Raw genomic sequence first — 21,440 nt, forward strand, 5'->3', positions numbered from 1 at the left:
CTGACGGAGTTTCACTCTTGTTGCCCAAGCTGGAGTGCAGTGGTGTGATGTTGGTTCACTGCACCCTCCGCCCCACCACCCCCTCAACGGGTTCAAGTGATTCTCCTGCCTCAGCCTCCCTAGTAGCTGGGATTACAGGCACATGCCCCCACGCCTGGCTAATTTTTGTATTTTTAGTAGAGACAGAGTTTTGCCATGTTGGCCAGGCTGGCCTCAAACTCCTGACCTCAAGTGATCTGCCTGCCTGGGCCTCCCAAAGTAGTGGGATTGCAGGCGTGAACCACCGTGTCTGGGCCACGCCTTCACTGTTTTCATTGGCACCTGCTCATGAACCTCGTACAGCAGGTCTGTGATCTGGGTGGTGCATTTCTGATAAAAAAATAAAAAGAGTTAATAAGTTATAGTAGACATTCAGATAGTGAGAATTTGCATAGTGATGAACATAATGCATATATACATAAGGATGTATATAATATGTACATGTACACTTGGGCCTGTATGTGTGTACACACACAGATGTATACATCTAGTCTCTTATTTACATAGGTCATCAAGGAGTTTTTGCCAGTCGGTACGTAAGGATCTTCCTCCTTAATGTTCACAGCAAATAAATTGAGACACCGTGTTTTCTTTCCTTTTTTTTTCTGAGACAGGGTCTTACTCTCTTGTCAGGCTGGTGTGCAGTGTTTTGATTACAGCTCATTGCAGCCTCAAACTCTTGGGCTCAAGCAATCCTCCTGCCTCAACCTCTTGAGTAGCTGAGACTACCGGTGTACACCAGCACACTTGGCTTACTGGGTTTATTTTTTGTATTATTTTTGTAGAGACAGGGTTTTGCTTTGTTGCCCAGGTTGGTCTTGAACTTGCTGATTTCAAATGATCCTCCTGCCTCAACCTCCCAAAGTACTGGGATTATAGGCATGAGCCACTGTTCCCTGTCCCATGTTAGTTCTTATGCCTTATCTGTGTCCATCTTGATTCAGTTGCTAACAAGTACAGAGAAGTTTCTACATCTTTGTTTTTTTCCCCTACATCTCTGTTTTGCCAGGTACTATTTTAATTGACAAACACATATGTACAGACACACATTTAATCCCCACAAGAGCACTGTGTGGTAAGTATCACTATCATTCCTGTTGCTCACATGAAGAAGCAGAGGCACAGAGAACTGAAGTTACTGTCCAAAGCCATCTGCTATAAGTTGGGGAGCTGGGACTCCGGGCCCAGGTGAGCTGGTTCCAGAGTCTATCCACCTCATCAGTAGCCACACTGCTCCTCACGACTTGGGTAGCTCCTGGGAACATGAATTTGCAGCCCCCGCACTAGAGTCTTGTTCCCAGCCTTGGGTCAGAAAGGTGGCTTGGATGCACTGGGTTGAGTGCAGGAGGCCTGACCACTCTCCTTGCAGGTCTGCACCCCTGTGGGTAGCAGGATCATCATTCACGAAGATGCCCCTGCTTGATGTAAGATCAAGGGATGGGGGATGTCAGCAAAAATGCCCACCGACCCCCTCAGACTTTGCTGATTGCCAGATAGAAAACCATGATGAGAGCTGCATATTCTTATGTGGGTTCTTAGAGTCACTTGCTTGGCTGTGAGTCAAAGTTCAAATGCTGGCTCTTCCACTTGTGTCTGGTGACCCTGGCCAAGGTACTTCACTTCTCCATGTCTCAGTTTCCTCATTTGTAAAATCAGTGCAGTCATGGTACCTGCCTCATAGTGTTCTTGTGAGGAACGATGAGTTAATACAGAGGATGCTGTTGTGCCTTACTCAGCTCCCATTACCAGGCTTGTGCTCCATTTCCCAGCTGCTAGGAATGTTGGGTATTGTGGCTCACAGGTACCCCTTCTTTAGGGCACCGCTCTCTCTAGAAGAAAGTTGCATCACCTAGAACGTTGTAGTGGCTGTAAGCCAAGCCAATGACTGACTGGCAGGGAGGACAAGAAGGAATGGTCTCCCTTCTTTCAGGAGGACCCACTTCTCTGATGTGATTCATGCTCCAGACATCCCCCCGCCACTCCCTGTACAATCAGGGTGAAGCCCATCCCTAAGTGGGACCACAGCCTTATTTAGCTTTATCCTTCTCCCCCACCTCATTCATGTAAGAATCCCTGACTCAGGCTCAACTTCCAGGGAACCAACCTGTGATAACATGCGAAACATTAGCTCTCTGCCTAACACAGAGTAGGTGCTCTGTAAGAGTTTTGCTATATAGCATTTACTTTTATCCTCAAGGATGAGGTTACTACATCTTCAAGACCTTTGAGGGCCAGGATCAAGTACATCCAGCAGAACGTCTGGCTTATGGCTAATGCTTAAAAGGATCGTGAGTAGATAGTCCATGTTCATGAACAGGGAGACTCGTTATTTTCAGGATGTCAGTTCTTCCTGGCTTGATCTATAGATTCAACACAATCCCAACCAAAATCTAATAGAGATACAAGAAAAGTTTTTTTCCATTCACATTCAATACAGCACAAAACACTTCACCTCAGAGAAAGGAAAAACCAAGGTGTGTTTTTTTCCTCGCTCTCTTCCCTCTTTTCTCTGTACTCAGCACTTTTGACATGAGATATGTATGGTTTTCCCCCCACACATCAAGCAGACAGTTCTCCATTAGGCACCAGTTTGGTGTCCTCTAGTTCAATTCAATTCTGATACTATCTCCCTGGAACTAGAATCAGATTCCACAGGTTGAGAGCTCAGTCCCTCAAGACTGTCTCCCACTTCAGATGCCAGTCACAAGCCCAAGTTGTGGCCTATGCTTTTGACTGACTGGCTATAAATTGGGGTTCCAATAACATACTCCTTGGGTTTGATTTATTTGCTAGAGTGACTCACAGAACTAAGGGAAACATGTATACCAATTTATTAAAACGATATTACAAAAGATAAAGATGATCAGCCTGATAGAAGAGATGCATAGGGCAAGGTATGTGGGAGGGGGCATAGGGTTCCCACGTTCTCTCTGGGCATGCCACCCTCCAGAAACTTCCATGTTTTTAGCAACCAAGAAGCTCTCTAAACCCTGTCATCTTGGGTTTTTATGAGAGCTTTATTACAAAGGCATGGTTGATTAAATCATTGGCCATTGGTAACCAACTCAACGTTTAGCTCCTCTCTTCTTCCTAGAGGTTGGGGGTAGGGCTGAAATTTCCAACCCTGTGATCACATGGTTGGTTTCCCTGGCAGCCAACCTTCATCCTGAGGTGTCTAGGAGCCCCCAGCCATACAAAAAGATAGTTGTCACTGGAGATTCCGAGGGTGTTAGGAGTTGTGTGCCAGGAAATGGGATTGGAGACCAAATGTATACAGTCAGTCCTCGTATTTGTGGATTCTGCATCTGCGGACTTAAGCTATGGTCGATTGAAAATATTTGAAAAAATTGCATCTTACTGAACATGGACAAACTTTTTTGTTGTCATTATTCCCTAAGCAATACAGTATAATTATTTACATACCATTTATATTATATTAGGTATTAAAAGTAACCTAGGGGTTTGAGGTTTATGGGGGGATGTGCATAGGCTCTATGCAAGCACTCTGCCATGTTATATCAGAGGCTTGAGCATCTATTTGGACTTTGGTATCTGTGGAAGGTCCTGGAACCAATCCCCAACAGTCACTGAGGGATGACTTGTATGTCTTATTAAAAGTCACAATATTACAAAATCCCAGCAAGTTAATCGTGGGCGTTGGCAAAGTGATTCCAAATTTTATATGGAAAGGTGGAAGACATAGAGTAGCAAACACAGTATTGTAGAACAGAATCAGAGGACTGACTTCAAGACTTACTCTAACGTTCCAGTAATCAGTACCGCTGATGTTGGCAGAAGAATAGACAGATCAGTAGAACAGGATAGAGGCCAGGCGCGGTGGCTCAAGCCTGTAATCCCAGCACTTTGGGAGGCCGAGACGGGCGGATCATGAGGTCAGGAGATCGAGACCATCCTGACTAACACGGTGAAACCCCGTCTCTACTAAAAATACAAAAAACTAGCTGGGCGAAGTGGCGGGCGCCTGTAGTCCCAGCTACTCCGGAGGCTGAGGCAGGAGAATGGTGTAAACCCGGGAGGCGGAGCTTGCAGTGAGCTGAGATCCGGCCACTGCACTCCACACTCCAGCCCGGGCGACAGAGCAAGACTCCGTCTCAAAAGAAAAGAAAAAAAAAAGAACAGGATAGAGAGCCCAGAAATAGACCCACACAAATATCATCAACTGATCTTTGACAAAGGGGCAAAGGCTACTCAATGGAGAAAGGATAATCTTTTCAGAAGTAGGATGAATAAGCCAGTGCTTGTCTTGGGAAGAAGCAAGAGAGGGGTGTTCAGGATGATAAAGTCCTGGCTGATGAAGGCAGATGCCTGCAGCTCTTTCCTGGGGCAGGGCTGGCTTCCAGAGGGTGCTTGTTTGGGCTGAAGTGGAAGGGGGCGTGCAGATGTGCAGCGCTGCTTGTATCATTAGAATGGCTGTTAGCAGTTGATTCTTTCTTTCTTACCGTGCCCTGTCTCTCTGCTTTTGTACACATGCGTTTGCATTTCTCTCGCTCCTTGTCTGGGTAGCCTGTGGTTTTCTGTACCTGGTCTCTCTGTCCCTCTCGGTCTCCCTTATCTCCTCCTCTGTCCTTACTCTCTGTCCCCTGCTCTGCTCAATCACCAGTAGTTTGATCCCTCTTGATGTCCCCATCTCTCTCTGTCCCTCTCCTCTTTCCAAGAACTACTTATTGGGCCCTGCTGTGTGCCAGCCACTCTGATGGGTGGAGCGCAGTGGTGAGGAAGGGTGCACAATCCCTGCGTATGTGGAGCTTACAGTCTGGGAAAGGAGGGCTGTGGATCTGCAGACTCCCTCTAATAAATATTTGCTCCTGTTGAATGCTGTGGAAGAGAGGTGCTTGGTATAGCTCATAGCAGGCATCGGGAGGTTTTCTGAGTTTGATTTGATTGAGCTGAGACTGGAAGGGAGAGCTTGGCGCTAACCAGACTAAGAACATTTTCAGTGGTGCCAACGTCCTGTGGTAGGAATGAGTGTGACCTATGAGAGATGCTCAGAGGGGCCTGTGGGGTGCATGGGGAGCAAGGGCCGGGAGGCGGATGGTTAGGCCATGTGGGGTTGGAGGGGTCATCACAGGGCTGTGGTTCTTAGTCCTAACAGCAGTGGGACGCCACGGGAAGGCTTGATCCCAAGGAGTTGTAGTGAGCCTGTTTGTATTTCATACGATGACTGTGGGGATAGTGTACTGCTATGAGAAGACAAGTCAGGAAGTAACCTCCATAGACAAGAGATAATGGGGGCTTTGATTGTGGTGTTGACCATGGAAATGGATAGACGTTGATAGATTCCAGAGCAATTTCAGAAGTAGAATTGTTAAAATGTGGCTTTTGCTGGAAGACAATGTTACATCGTCTAAAAAAGTTTTTCTTTCCTTTTTTTTTCTTTTTTTTGAGATGGGGTCTTGCTCTGTCGCCCAGGCTGTGGAGTGCAGTGGCATGATCTCAGCTCACTGCAAGCTCCACCTCTCAGGTTCATACCATTGTCCTATCTCAGCCTCCTGAGTAGCTGAGACTACAGGCACCCGCCACCATGCCTGGCTAGTTTTTTGTATTTTTTTTAGTAGAGACGGGGTTTCACGGTGTTAGCCAGGATGGTCTCGATCTCCTGACCTCGTGATCTGCCCGTCTCGGCCTCCCAAAGTGCTGGGATTATAGGCTTGAGCCACCGCGCCCGGCCAAGTTTTTCTTTAATTATGTATAATTTTGCTGTAAGGACAGATGCTCACCATAGGCCAGTGCAAAGATTCTCTCTTGGCTGGGCGTGGTGGCTCACGTGTATAATCTCTGTACTTTGGGAGGCCGAGGCAGGTGGATCCCCTGAGGTCAGGAGTTCGAGACAAGCCTGACCTATATGGTTAAACCCTGTGTCTACTAAAAATACACACACACACACACACACACACACACACACACTATCCAGGTGTGGTGGCGAGCGCCTGTAATCCCAGCTACTTGGGAGGCTGGGGCAGGAGAATCACTTAAACCCAGGAGGCGGAGGTTGCAGTGCACCGAGATTGTGCCACTGCACTCCGGCCTGGGCAACAAGAGCAGAAACTGTCTCAAAAAAAAAAAAAAAAGAAAAGAAAAATGAATTCCCTCTTGAAGACATTTTACCTGGAAAGAGGATTGTTAGACTAGACAGACAGAGAAAAGAATGTTTGGTTAAAGTCACTACACTTTCACTGGCAGTCAACTGGGTGGGTGAATAACTTTTGGAAAACAAACCTTAATACCTTTCAAGTTTTTAGATAATTGCTAAAGCAGTTAAATCAGCCATGTTGATTTCCTCTAAAAATGAATTCCAGTGCCTAGTTTCTTTAAAAAGTCAAAGGCACAAGAGAAAACAAAAGTAAACAAGGAGACTCTTTAGGATTGAAGATGTAATGATATAACCAGATAAGATGTACGCATTTTATTTGTATTCAAGTCTACTGTAAAAAGATTTCGAGAAAACTGGGGAAATTTAAATGCAGACAAGGTGTTAGGTTATGTTAAGTCATCATCATCAGTTTTGTTAGATGCAATAAAGGTTTTGTGATTCTATAAGAAAATGTGCTCATTTTTCTGAGATACATTAAGTATTTTGCGGTGCAACACCATGAAGTCTATACTTTAAGTACTCAAGCTTCCCCCAAATAAATGAAACAAATTAAAAACAATAAATTTCAATGCATGAAAAGGATCTTTTTGTTTGTTTTTGAGGAGTGAAGATAAAGAGAAGAGATAAGGAAGACTCAGATTTCTAGTTTGGGTGAAGAGTGGCAACATGTCCATCTTTTATTGACCATGCGTTCTTGGGCTCTCAGTGTGATAGAAATTGACACGAGGCCAAAAGAGTTTTCCCAGACAAGACTTTATTGGAGCTTATGCCCAGGCATAAGAGAAGCAGCACAAGAGAGAGATAACTCTCTGCCTGGCTCCCCGAAGACGGTCAGGAGAGTAATTTTAAAGGGGCTCAAGTGGGCAGGGAGTGATATTGAAGCACATAGAGTTGGGGAACTTCTGACACCTGCACAGTATAATAGGATAGAGAGCCTCTTCATGTTTGCATATCTCATTAGTGTGTGAAATCCCCACCCCTGGGCATGATTTTTAGTATTAGAATGCAGCTAAAGTGGAGGACTGGTCATTCTTCAGGTCTCACGCACATGCGGGCAATAGGGTTAACTCCCTTGAGTAATATTTAGGATGGGAGCCGCTTATTTTAGTTTCCTCAGTGTCTGCAATCAGTGGGCATGGCCCTTTGAACAAGATTTATACTGCAAGGTCGGGATGGGGTCCCCACTAGTTATGGTCCCCCCAGCCAGCTTGTAGTAGAGGTTCTCAGTGGGGTGTGACGGGGGATGAGTCCTATCTCTACTCTCTCTCACCTTCATCCCAAATACTCTACCCAACAAGATTTAGAGATACCACCCCCCTAATAATAGGGCCACCCATAATTGAGAAGTGATTTTAGCAACTTTTTATTTTGAAATAATTGTAGACTCATGTGGACGTGGCAAAAATAGTACAGTTTCTGTGAACCATTCATTTAGCTGCTCCAGTGATAACATCTTTCATAAGCATAGTTATCAAAACCTGGACATGGATGCTGGTACAGTGCTATTAATGAAACTGCAGATCTTAATTGGTTTTCACCATTTTTTACGTACACACAGTTCTCTTGTTATTTTGCATTTGTTTTGATGGGTAGTTCTACAAAATCTTGTCACATGTGTAGGTGGGTATATCTACCACCATACATGCACAGAATGCAGATGATATGCTGTTGTTTTAGTCTTTTCACATGGTCTTTTTGTTGTTGTTGTTGAGACGAAGTCTCACCCTGTCACCCAGGCTGGAGTGCAGTGGGGTGATTTCGGTTCACTGCAACCTCCGTCTCCCGAGTTCAAGAGATTCTTCTGCCTCATCTTCCCAAGTAGCTGGGACAACTGGCATGTGCCACCAAGCCCAGGTAATTTTTGTATTCTTAGTAGAAACAGGGTTTCGCCATGTTGGCCAGGCTGGTGTCGAATTCCTGACCTCAAGTGACCTGCCCACCTCGGCCTCCCAAAGTGCTGGGATTACAGGCGTGGGCCACCATGCCCGGCTTGTGTTCACAAGGCTCTTGGCCATTGAGCTGTTTCTAACTGAGCTAGACCCATGGTAAGAACTCAGAAAGCTTTGAGTGCATCCCATCCCCTCTCCTCTAACTTAATTGTGTGCTCTCCTCCCCCAGCTCCCATTGTTGCCTGTGAATGGCCACCAATCTTTCCTGCTGTTTCACTATGACTCTAAGATGCCTCTGCTCACCTCTGTGGACTTCGTTCTGTCCTCTTCCTTAATTCCAGGCCAGAGCCATCTCTTCTTGCTGCAAAGCTGAGATCTCCTTTCTCACTCTCATCTCCAGGAGTGCTGGAGTTCAAAGGTACACCAGGGTTTGATAACACTTTGTTCCATGGTAGACAAGGTGATCCCTGCTACTCCCAGGCTCATGTTTTACCAGCCTGGGAGCAGCAGTGGAGGGGAGGTTTTACCGGTAGTTCTGGCCAAATGAATCCCAGGAGGATGCTGATGGTGCAGCTGGGCCATGTGTCTATTCCCGAACCAGTCACTGAGCCAGGGCACTTGGGTCATTCCCAGGCCCCTGCTGTCCCCTTCAACTTATGGTTGAAGGTGGTGAGGAGTGAAACAGCTCTAAATAAAGCACATGGAATGGGTTCATGCCATGAAAAGATTTTTGTTGTTGTTGTTTTTCAGAAGAAGGGGAAAGAAGGGACTGGTTGAGCTTGTTGAGCTCGTGTCTCTGTGCCAGTCCAGAGTTCACTGGTCATCTTGTAGGGAGAAGGGGGAGTCACCTTTGAGTCAGTCAGGTTGCCATCCTGGCCCAGTAGGTTTTGACCAGGAGCAGGTGGAGTCACATGGCAGCAGAGGTTGCAAAGAGGAAGGATTTCTTATTTGTTTCTGTTGTCTATTGCTATACAACAAACTATCCCAGTGTTTAGTGGCTTAAGACAACAATCGTTTTATTTATTGCACATATTTCTACAATCTGGGCATGGGTGGGGACTGGGAGAGCTTGTCTCTGTTCCACATGTTGTCAGCTGGGGAAGTTCATTGGGGCCAGAGGATCCACTTTTTTTTTTTTTTTTTTTTTGAGACGGAGTCTCACTCAGTCGTCCAGGCTGGAGTGCAGTGGTGCGATCTCAGCTCACTGCAAGCTCTGCTTCCTAGGTTCATGCCATTCTCCTGCCTCAGGCTCCTGAGTAGCTGGGACTACAGGTGCCCATCATTACGCCAGGCTAATTTTTTTTTTTCATATTTTTAGTAGAGACGGGGTTTCACCGTGTTAGCCAGAATGGTCTCTATCTCCTGACCTCGTGATCCACCCGTCTCGGCCTCCCAAAGTGCTGGGATTACAGGCATGAGCCACCGCGTCCAGCCCAGAGGATCCACTTCTAAGATGGTGCAGTGCTCTGTGGCTGTTGGCTGGGGGCTCAGCTGGGCTGTTGGCTGGAGGCTCAGCTGGGCTGTTGGCTGAGGGCATTGGTGCTTTTTCCATGGCCTCTCCATAGGGCTAACTTGGGCTTCTTACTGTGTGGTGGTCTCCAGGTAGTCTGACCTCTTACACAGAGGCTGGCTTCCCCAGAGCTCAAAATGGAAGGTACCAGGAGTTCTTAAGGATTAGGCTCCAGGCTGGGCCCGCTGGCTCACGCCTGTAATCCTAGCACTTTGGGAGGCTGAGGCGGGCAGATCACTTGAGGTTAGAAATTCAAGACCAGCCTGGCCAATATGATGAAACCCCATCTCTACCAAAAATACAAAAATTAAGCCCGGCATGGTGGTGCATGCCTGTAGTCCCAGCTTCTCCAGAGGCTGAGGCAGGAGAATTGCTCGAACCCGGGAGGCAGAGGTTGCAGTGAGCTGAGATCACACCACTGCACTGCAGCCTGGGTGACAGAGTGAGACCCCATTTCAGAAAAAAAAAAAAAAAGGGGTTAAGCCCTGAACTGGCACAGCATCATTTATACCAGTGCGCCAGCGCTCCCAACCTTTTTGGTACCAGTGACCAGTTTCCTAGAAGACAGTTTTCCCACAGATGATGGGGGCATTGAGGGGATTGCTTCAGGATAAAAGTGTTCTGCTTCAGATCATCAGGCATGAGATTCCAATAAGGACCACACAACCTGGATCCCTCGCATGTGCATTTCACCATAGGGTTTACGCCCCTGTGAGAACCTAATGCAGTTCACCATAGGGTTTGCGCTGCTATGAGAATCTGATGCTGCTGCTGATCTGACAGGAGGCGGAGCTCAGTGCTCACTTTCCCGTACCAGTCCATGACGTGGGGGTTGGGGTCCCTGATTTATACTACATTTTATTGGTTAAAACAGGTCACAGAGACAACCTGGATTGAAGGGCAGCTGGCATAAATATATATATATATAAGGCATAAATACTGGAGGCTGTGGCCCATTAGTAACAGTCCATTACTCTAGACTGTTACCAGAGTAATAGTTTACCACTCTTTTCCCGTAGGCCCTGTGATACTCAGAACCCCTGTGACCATCCCCAATGCTGAGGTTGGCCTCTTATTATTATTTTTAATTTGAAGCAGTTATTCATTGCCTTCATTTTCTTTTCCCCTTTCAATTGAGCCACAGAGCATTTGTAGCTTTTGGGACTCAGGGGAAAAGATGGTCCAGGTCAAGGTGAACTGGACGGTTGGAACTTTTAGGCTGCCTAGAGTGATCTCTAGTGAGCATCAATTTGGTCCATCGTTTGTTTTGGTAGAATAGTCGGTGCCTATTTCCTCAAATCTGAGTTGCATTACAAAAATTAATTGTCCTAGTTTAAAACGTGTCTGTCTGAGAAACAGGGTGAGTGGAAACCCCAAACTCTTCATACTCCAGGGGTTTGTGGGGTGGCAGCAAATGCCCGGGTAGGCTCTTGGCCCTTTGTTCATTTCCAGAAGGAGGGGGCACTGAATCCGGATGCACGGACAGCTTTGTGGGATCCTGTTGGGGAAGGAAGGAGCCAGGCTGTGCCTGGGCTGCAGGGGTGTGACTGCATCCTCAGGTGGAGTGAACTCCAGCTTCTAATTGGCTCATGTTAATTTCATTGTAGTGGATATCATGGAAATAAAAGAAATCCGCCCAGGGAAGAACTCCAAAGATTTTGAACGTGCAAAAGCAGTTCGCCAGAAAGAAGATTGCTGCTTCACCATCCTGTATGGCACTCAGTTCGTCCTCAGCACACTCAGCTTGGCAGGTAGATGCATGTTTCTGTGCCTTTCTCCTTCCCCGTGCGTTAGTCTCTTCCTGAAGAAGTTCACTAATAGCAGAATGCTCACCCCTGCCTGCTCGCTGATGTGTATTTGGGGTCATGGTTTCGAATCCCAGTTCTGCCCCTTTCTAGCTGTGTGTCTTTAGATGAGTGACTTAACCTCTCTGAGCTGCAGTTTGCTCAGCTGTGAAATGGGGAGAATAGTAATGCCTATCTCATGGGGATATTGTGAGGAGTATGTTAAGTGTCTCTCTGGCTCATGCTGAGAGCTGAATAAATGATGATTAGATAGTCTTAACAGTGAAGGCCAGGCTCTGTTGGATGAAAAATGTAGGCTGGGCTCATCCCTGTGGTCCCAGCACTTGGGGAGGCCGAGGTGGGCAGATCACTCGAGGTCAGGAGTTTCACACCAGCATGGCCAACGTGGTGAAACCCCGTCTCTACTAAAAATACAAGAACTAGCTGGGTGTGGTGGTGTGCACATGTAGTCCCAGCTATTTGGGAGACTGAGACACAAGAGTTGCTTGAACCAGTGAGCCAAGACTGCACCACTGCACTCCGGTCTGGGCAACAGAGCAAGACTCTGTCTCAAAAAAAAAGAAAGAAAAGGAAAATGTAACCTGTTTTCCTCCAGCAGATGTGGCTCAGCAAATCTGACTGATGTGAAGGAACGGTCCTGAGATCTTTTATTGCACACGCACATGCAGTTTCCTCATTTTACTCAGGGGCAGAAGCTTGTAGTTACTTTCCAGTTCAGTCCTAGAATTTATTGACTTAGAAGTATGTATACATTCATGACTCAGAGAGAAAAGCAATACTATTAAAATAGACCAAAGTGGAGGCAGCTCTGAAAGTTCAGCAATATAGGGACATTTACTTTAGGGTCAAATAACTTATTAATTTCTCATTCATTCTTTTACTATACATCTTTTGAGCCTATACTCTGTGTTAGGTTGTGTACACGCCAGTGATCTAGGAAGATGAATGGCACCTGGTACTGCCTTTAAGACGCTCTCAGTCTACTTGGGGAGACAGATGGGTGCACTAGGATAAGACCTAGTGCAAGCATGATGCAGCGTGCTGTGAATTCTTAGTTTCAGAGAAGTTGGGCAAAGAAGGTGACTTTTACATTGGGTTTTGAGGCTTCAGTAGGAGTTTGGAGGAAAGAGGGAGGGCGCTCCAGGGAAAGGCTGTGGTATGTGCCAGGGCTTGGAGGAGGGAAATAGCACGTTAGATGTAGGAAATGAGGAGCGAATATCTGATTCATGATATGGAGGGGGTTGGTAGAGATGGGGCAGGAGGGCAAGGCCCATGGCCGTGAAGCTTCATATCTCTGTCTCCTTAGCCCCACCTACAGGCTGAGCCCTGACCCCCGTTCTTAACTTGGTAAGGAGACCACAAGAGCCCGGCCCTTGGGGGCTAGAATGTGAACTTTGCTATATATCCCACTCTGGGAGCCTCTTCTGGAACCCTCAATTCAAGGTTAGCACAGTGATGGTCAAGATTTTGATTCCCATTCCACCCTCTCACTTACTGCTCTGAGACAAACTCAGCCCTTCAGAGCCTCAGTTTCCTCTGCATCTGTGTGGAAAGACGAGAGCAGCAATCTCCGTCCGGGGTGGACGAACTGGCAAAGTACCTGGTGCTTAAGGAAAGGCTTCATAGTTCCATGAGGTGTTTGCACTGTTAGCTTCATTTTACAGGTGAGATGAGGCACAGAGTAGGGTTAAGTAACCCGCTGAATGTCACACAGCCCTGAAGTGGTGCAATGGGACTTAAGCTATGATCTTCCTTTTGCCAGATGCCAAGCTCTTAACCACTCCTCAGTGCTGCTTATTAGCAAGGGTAATAGCCACCATGGGTATTAGCAAGCCATACTCTCCTGGCTGTTACAAGCTCTACTTGCCATGCCTCTGTGCCATCTTCATTAGAAGCAGGGAAATACTGACAGCTGCTTGGGGTTGTGGTGCAGATTATTCCAGATCCTGCATCTTATTAGTTAGCATAAGGTTAAAAGCTAACACTCTTTAATAAAACAAAAAGCTAAATTCCTAAGCCATGGGAAGCTGAATACTGCCCTCCCACGATGTCCATGTCGTAATCTCGGGAACCTGTGAATATATTATCCTCTATGGAAAAGGAGACTTTGTGGGTGTAGTTAAATTGAGGATTTTGAGATGGGAAATATCCTGGACTATCTGGGTGTCCAGTGGAATCACAAGGCTTCTTATAAGAGATACATGGGAAGGTCATTCCCAGAGAAGGAGATGTGAGGATGGAAACAAAGGTCAGAAGATGAGAGGCCATGGGCTAAGGAATGCAGGCATCCTCTGGAAGCTGGGAAAGGTGAGGAAATGGATTCTTCCCAAGAGCTTTTAGAAGGAATCCAGAAGGATTGTATGCAACCAGTCTATTTTAGAATTTTGGCCTCTCTAACGGTCTGAAAAGAAATCGGTATTACTTTAAGCCACTAAGTTTGTGGTCATTTGTTATAGCAGCAGAGGAAGCTGATAACCTTTGACACACTTTGGCACCGTGTGGGTGCTTCCACCTGTTGATGTCTCCCTCATCCCTCTCTTCTGGTTTAATTACTTTAGGGTGGGACCTAAGTATTGGGGTTTTGAAAAGCCCTCAAGTGATTCTCCCGAGCAGCTGGGGTTGAGAAACTCTGCTCTGGAGTTGGACACCTGGGTTTGAATTCCTTCACTTTTTCATTCCTGGAGTCAGTGTGCTGCCAGGGTAAGATAATGGGTTCTTGTTTAAAATCCTATGTCTTCCATTGTCTCAGCATACTCTGGCTGCTATAACAAAATGCCATAGACTGAGGGACTTAAACAACAGACATGTATTTTCTCACAGTTCTGGGGGCTAGGAAGTCCAAGATCAAGATGTTGCATGGTTGAGTTCTGGTGAGAGCTCTCTTCCGGACTTGCAGACAGCCGCCTTCTTGCTATGTGTTCACATGGCTTTTCCTCAGGGTGTGCTTGGATAGGAAGGGAGCTCTGGTCTCTCTTTCTTGTCTCTAAAAGGGCACTAATCCCCTCATGGAGGCCCCACCCTCGTTACTTCATCTAAACCTAAATACCTCACAAAGGCCCTACCTCAGGGGTTAGAGATTCAACATATGAATTCGAAGGAATGCAGATATTCAGTCTGTAATGGCTGCTAGTGTAGCAGGATGAGCCACAGACAAAACTCCTCAGACACTGGATTAAAGAAGGAAGAGGTTTTTTATTCGGCCTGGAGCATCGGCAGACTCGTGTCTTAAGAGCCGAGCTCCTTTTAAATCTAATACCTTATATTTAATTTTCTTTAGGTTGCTCAACAGGGAAATCAGCAGGTTCTTCCTTTGCTGTTTCTTCCTCTACTTCCTCTACTTCCTCCACCTCCTCTACTTCCCCCACTTCCTCTGCTGCTTCTTCCTCCTCTTCATCCTCCTCTTCTTCAATAGGTTCCTCAATCTTCTCTTCATCCTCCTCATCTCCTTCTATTTGCTGATCCTGAGAATGGTCTTGAATTTCAAAAGGATTCTCACCCTTAACAAAACGTTCATATCACGCCTTCACTATTGGATTATTTAAAATGCTTGTAGCAGTCACGACACTCTCTCTTTATATTTGTTCCTTATAAGCCTGCTTCCCTTTGATATGATCAGGAGACTTTAAGTGCTGCTGAACTGAACTATGTAAAGCAGGGATATACACACTGCAAGTGCTGCAATGAACTGTCTCTGCTTTCATCATGTGATCATCTGCAGTAACACCTTCCATAACATCTTTTTCAATTATTTTAACTACTTCTGTTTGATAATTTGTCTGTTGCTTATGAATAGATGTTTTCTTGAATTTATTCACCATACGCTCATGCAAAAACTCCATAACTACTTTATCAAATTTAGTTTGTTTCTGTATATGATCTAATGTTTCCTGATGTGAAGAACTTTCCAGATGCAGTTCAATATCTTTTTCTTCAAATGTTCGAAATTTACAAAATGAACACGTTAATGCCATTCTGTATCCATCTTCGTATTTCTCACTGTTTTTTTCTCTTCTGCTCCTTTGTTTCTCTCGCCAAGCCTCAATTCGTCGCTTTTCTTCCTCTTCATTTTTAGGATCGTTTTAGGATCAGCTGGGAGCTTGGCTCTTAAGACGCGAGTCTGCCGACGCTCCCGCCTGAATAAAAAACCTCTTCCTTCTTTATTTATTTTTTTTATTTTTTATTTTTTTTTTGAGACGGAGTCTCGCTCTGTCGCCCGGACTGGAGTGCAGTGGCCGGATCTCAGCTCACTGCAAGCTCCACCTCCCGGGTTTACGCCATTCTCCTGCCTCAGCCTCCCAAGTAGCTGGGACTACAGGCGCCCGCCACCTCGCCCGGCTAGCTTTTTGTATTTTTTAGTAGAGACGGGGTTTCACCGTGTTAGCCAGGATGGTCTCGATCTCCTGACCTCGTGATCCGCCCGTCTCGGCCTCCCAAAGTGCTGGGATTACAGGCTTGAGCCACCGCGCCCGGCCCTCTTCCTTCTTTAATCTGGTGTCTGAGGAGTTTTGTCTGTGGCTCGTCCTGCTACACTAGGAGGTGTGTGGCCTTGGACACATCACTCAACCTGTCTTAGATTCAGTGGTTTCTCCATGTGTTAAACGGGAATATAATAGTACTTCCCTTGTAGGATCAATATAGGAAAAACACTTAGAACAGTGTCTAGCACATATATATATATATATATATGTGCTGATTCCATTTGGCACAGGAAATAACCCACTTGTCACCCCTGTGGTACAAAGCTCATCATGAATATGTGGCCCCATCTCTGACAAATAGCAGGTCCTAGAGCCATGAGAGTGTGAAAGAGATGCTTTCTTTGCCTCCTGCAAAACTGGAAACCAGCATAGGCTTCCCCCATCTTCGTGATCTGTATGGGGCCGGGCTTTGTAAGCAGATGTTTTCCCAGGAATTAACACAGCATTTCTGTTCCCTTTCTCCACTCCAGCTGACTCTAAAGAAGACGCACTTAATTGGCTCTCTGGCTTGAAAATCTTACACCAAGAAGCGATGAGTGCGTCCACACCCACCATTATCGAGAGGTAGTTGGCTTTTGCCTGTTTATTTACATAGCCGCTGATTCCTTTATTCTGCTGCCTTTGCCAACATGGGCTACGGGAAAAAAAAAAAAAAGGGGGCATTGGTTTTTTGAGGCTCATTGAGTGTTTTGTATGCAGTGAGTGCCTGGTAGCGGTGTGAGCTGTACAGTGTTTCAAATAAGAGCAATTTCCCTATGCTAGTTTTCAGCCTTGGCCTATTGGGGTGAGTGGTACCTTGGACTGGAGATAGAAACATTCCTGGGATATGTGTTGGGGAAAACAGGGCTTCCTTTTTAAAGGATTTAATAAGAGATTAAGTGGACTGATCAAAGGATAGATACAAGGTCTGGAATTTTCTACCTATCACTCCCTCCTGGGTTGATGAAGACCTCAAGACTGTCTCTTCAGTGTCATGGGAGTCTGGGTGGGCATTGGGGTGTGAGTTCTTTTCCTTCCACTAAATCAAATTCCTCTACTTGGTACTATTTTTCTTTCTAGGTTTTTGGGGGTTAATGACTATCATTAGAAGGAGTTGTCAGTGTAAGGAAACCTGGCCTTTTTGAGTTGTAATCTTGGCTTAGATACTAGGAGAAAACTTCTTCCCAAGCTGCCCTTGTTAGAAAGTTGGAAAACCCCTCCTTTTGGTTCCAGTTCCTTTTGTGCACGTCCTGTAGGACTCACTTAGACTTATGCTATTTTTTAATTTTCTTTGTCTCTCTTTCTTTTGTCTCAAATTTCTTGCCAGTTGGCTGAGAAAGCAGATATATTCTGTGGATCAAACCAGAAGAAACAGGTAAGAGTCATTCAGTTTTCTTCTGATCACTTTGGATTTCCATCTTCATTCTTTCTTTAAACCTTCCAAGAGGGTGGGAGCATGACTTGTGGTGGGCAAGGTCCTCACTGCATCCGATGTGATCTGCAGATGCCATGCTGGGTCCTGGGGTTGATGATGACAAAATCATCCTCCTGGAGGGAGCCTCTCTATTCCAGCAGAAAATTCGAGTTCAGCCTCAGAGATGATCTCTGCCATGGGGCATTCGGACCTCATCACAAATATTTGAGCACCTTTAATATCCTGGGAATACAGCAGTAAACACAATCCTGATGGCACCAGCCGATACTTTGTGACAGGAGAAGGACTGACTGTGAAGAAGTAAACCAGGTGGTTCTTTATTTTATTTATGTATTTTTTTGAGACGGAGTCTCGCTCTGTCGCCCAGGCTGGAGTGCAGTGGTGCCATTGCAGCTCACTGCAAGCTCTGCCTCCTGGGTTCATGCCCTTCTCCTGCCTCAGCCTCCTGAATAGCTGGGACTACAGGTGCCCGCCACCACACCTGGCTAATTTTTTTGTATTTTTAGTAGAGACAGGGTTTCACCATGTTTGGCAGGATGGTCTCGAACTCCTGACCTTGTGATCCACCCACCTTGGCCTCCCAAAGTGCTGGGATTACAGGCATGAGCCACTGTGCCAGGGCACCAGGTGGTTCTAAGGGCTGGTAGAGATGTGTTGGGTGATGTGATAATGTGTATCCAGTTTACTTGACTTTTTCACTTAAAAGTACCTCTTGGAGAAGCTCCCTATCAGTCCTGCTCAAAGCTCTATGCCAGACTATTATTATTATTTTTTAGAGGCAGGGTCTCTCTTTTCCCCAGACTGGAGTGCAATGGCACAGTCATAGCTCGCTGCAGCCGTAAACTCCTGGGCTCAAACGATCCTCCTGCCTCAGCCTCTGAGTAGCTGGGAACTACAGGTGTGTGTCACCATGCCTGACTTATTTATTATTATTATTATTTTTTGCAGAGGTGAGGTCTTACCCAGACATTTTTTTAAAAAAAGTAAATGCTGTTTTGGTTTTTCCTTAGATTAATGCATTGTCATTTCAGAAATCATTTTCCTTCTTCTTCTTTTTTTTTTTTAATTTGGAGATTTTTCTTTTATTTCAAGTGTTTTTTAAGGAACACATAGTGTTTGGTTATATGAATAAGTTATTTAGTGGTGAATTCTGAGATTTTGGTGCACCCATCACCTGAGTAATGTACACTGTACCCAATGTCTAGTCTTTTATCCTTTACCCACCTCCCACGCTTTCCCTTAAGTCCCCAAAGCCTATTGTATCATTCGTATGCCTTTGCATCTTCATTTTCCTTCTTGATGCACAGAGAGCTGCTCCCAATTCTTGATGATTATTGTGAATAATGCTGCTGTGGAAACCTTTGGTCTATCTTTCTGTAAACTCATTTGAGGTGGCTGTGGGTAGGATAAATTCTCAGAAATGAATATCAGCAGCACAGTGTTTGCTGGTCTAATAGTTTGATAGCTAGACGTAGCAATTTATGTAATATTTCTACCAGTGGGGCAAGAAGGCGTCCATTTCCTGATGATTTATTGTGCCATTAGACTTTGATCTTTGTTCATCTACAACCGAGGCAACCAAGTGTTTTTGCTCAAACTTGCTTTCTTTATGGGTGAGGTTGAGCATTTTTAATTCATTATTTTTTTTTGAGGTATGATTCAGCTCTTAATAATGTAATGATAAAAACTACCATTTGGCTGGGCGTGGTGGAGTACACCTATATTCCCAGCACTTTGGGAGGCAGAGGCAGGCAGATTGCCTGAGCTCAGGAGTTTGAGACCGGCCTGGGCAACATGGTAAAACCCTGTCTCTTCTAAAATACAAAAAATTAGCTGCGCATGGTGGCGTGCACCTGTAGTCCGAACTACTCAGGAGGCTGAGGCAGGAGAATCGCTTGAACCCGGGAGGTGGAGGTTGCAGTGAGCTGAGATCGTGCCACCGCACTCCAGCCTGGGTGACAGAGCAAGATTCCGTCTCAAAAATCAAACCAAAGAAACAAACAAACAAAATACAACAACAACAACAAACCAAAAAAAACCCCAAAACAAAAACAAAAAAACCCCTACGATTTATTTAACGCCTGTGTATGTGGCATGCCAGGAATTGCATTGAGCACTTCAGTCCTTATCTCATGTTAGCCTCACATGAGACACCTTATTTTTTTTGGTAAAATATTCCTTTCGTTCATTCTTGGTTTATTTATGTCATTATTCTATGTGGATATGTCATTATCCTATCTAGATATGTCATTATCCTGGTTAATATCCAATAACTAAACTCACCTCTCCTATTTTGTTCCTGAAAATCTTTCCATCTTGAAGGTGACTTCATGTCCGGTCAATGTCCTCTGTTACTTGTTGGCTTCAGGGTTTGGGTGAGCTCCCCTGGTCTCTTCTCCTGCCCAGTGGGAGGATTTGGGACTCTTAACCAGGAAGTGGTTAAAAGTCTAGTAAAGCCGGGCGCGGTGGCTCAAGCCTGTAATCCCAGCACTTTGGGAGGCCGAGACGGGCGGATCACGAGGTCAGGAGATTGAGACCATCCTGGCGAATACGGTGAAACCCCGTCTCTACTAAAAAATACAAAAAACTAGCTGGGCGAGGTGGCGGGCGCCTGTAGTCCCAGCTACTCGGGAGGCTGAGGCAGGAGAATGGCGGGAACCCAGGAGACGGAGCTTGCAGTGAGCTGAGATCCGGCCACTGCACTCCAGCCTGGGCGACAGAGCGAGACTCCGTCTCAAAAAAAAAAAAAAAGGTCTAGTAAAGTTAGGTCAGCCATTAGCTCACTCCATGTTTTTCTGTCCCCCTGCCTTTCTCTCTCCTCTTCTTCTCATCCAACATGCCCTGCCTGCTCCCCCATGCTGGGCCACCCTCTAATGTTACTGAGGTGGATTAAATGAGGTCCTTGTGTTGGAAGATTTGGTGCACACTGGTCTCTTTCAGCCTCGGAGGTGATGCCTTCTCTGCATTTTCTTTCTCTGTGGCTTATGGTGAATCATAGCTGAGACTGGCACAGGACTGAGGGAGGGAACTACCCTCAGTGCCTCTCTCCACGCGGTGCTGGTATGGGGTGGCCAGTCTGGCTCTGAAGTCTGCTCTTCATCTGTGAAGTCAAGAAATGGATACCTCCCTCTTGCTCAGGAGGGATTCTGGCAAGTCCTGCATAAAGATCCATCTTCCCATCGGCTGGTCCAGGACCCTCTGCAGAGAGAACCTTTTCTGTTTCTGGACTGAGTTCATCCCTGCGTGCTCACTGGTTTCCTCTCCTCCACCCCCGTCCCAGTGGGCGGAGCCCTGCTCTCTGTCAACATGTGGAAAATCCCACCTTATCCGTGGTTCTGGGAAGCCTGGAGGGAGCTTTGCAGAAGAAACTTTGACCAAGGTGCCAATGAAAGAGCAACCAACTTCTGTTCTGCCAATTTCCCTCCCTTTCCTGTCACCCACGAGACTAATCATGTTTCCTGAAAGAAAACAAAGGAGCCACAGAAGCAGAGGAAAGGCTGAAGGCGAGAGGGGGCAGGCTCAGGGTTGGCCCAGCCTGGGCAATGGACAAGTCTTAGGTGTTTTGCTTGGCCCAAGCACCCTGTTTCATTTTTAGACTTTTCTAGAGGCAAATGGTAGCAGCAGGCATTTGTTTATAGCCTGCTTTGCAGTCATGGCTGTAATAAGCGCTTCACATCCTTAGGATACCCTCTTGGCTGATGGGTGAGCGAGGTGCTCTCAGACCCATTTTCTATGTGAGGACACTGAGGCCCAGAGAGGTTAAGTGACTTGACTAAAGTAGCCCAGGTTGTCAGGGATGGCACCAGGGTTTGCAGACTTACTATCCCCACTGGTGTTGCTTTCCCTTTTTTTTTTTTTTTTGAGACCGATTCTTACTCAGCTGCCCAGGCTGGAGTGCAGTGGCGCCATCTCAGCTCAGTGCAAGCTCCGCCTCTCAGGTTCACACCATTCTCCTGCCTCAGCCTCCTGAGTAGCTGGGACTACAGGCGCCTGCCACCATGCCTGGCTAATTATTTGTATTTTTAGTAGAGATGAGGTTTCGCCATGTTAGCCAGGATGGTCTCAATCTCCTGACCTCGTGATCCGCCGACCTTGGCCTCCCAAAGTGCTGGAATTACAGGCATGAGCCACTGCGCCCGGCCACTTTTCCTTCCTTCCTTCCTTCCTTCCTTCCTTCCTTCCTTCCTTCCTTC

The 21,440-nt window shown here is 46.2% G+C and overlaps 1 protein-coding gene and 1 pseudogene across 3 annotated transcripts in view; one reads left to right on the plus strand and one right to left on the minus strand.

The window, feature by feature from the left end:
* PLCG2 (phospholipase C gamma 2) overlaps nucleotides 1–21,440 on the plus strand; it is a 202,430-nt gene that overhangs the window by 72,252 nt on the left and 108,738 nt on the right. For all 3 annotated transcript variants that reach the window (XM_023226894.1, XM_023226895.3, XM_031934483.1), the window contains 3 exons: nucleotides 11,158–11,301; nucleotides 16,304–16,397; nucleotides 17,140–17,187. In XM_023226894.1, coding sequence (XP_023082662.1) covers nucleotides 11,158–11,301; nucleotides 16,304–16,397; nucleotides 17,140–17,187 — 286 coding nt within the window. The remainder of the gene's footprint in view (nucleotides 1–11,157; nucleotides 11,302–16,303; nucleotides 16,398–17,139; nucleotides 17,188–21,440) is intronic.
* Nucleotides 14,619–15,425, minus strand: LOC111552579 (annotated as a pseudogene).

Source organism: Piliocolobus tephrosceles, chromosome 17 (genome assembly GCF_002776525.5).
Source record: "Piliocolobus tephrosceles isolate RC106 chromosome 17, ASM277652v3, whole genome shotgun sequence".
Taxonomy (NCBI): domain Eukaryota; kingdom Metazoa; phylum Chordata; class Mammalia; order Primates; family Cercopithecidae; genus Piliocolobus; species Piliocolobus tephrosceles.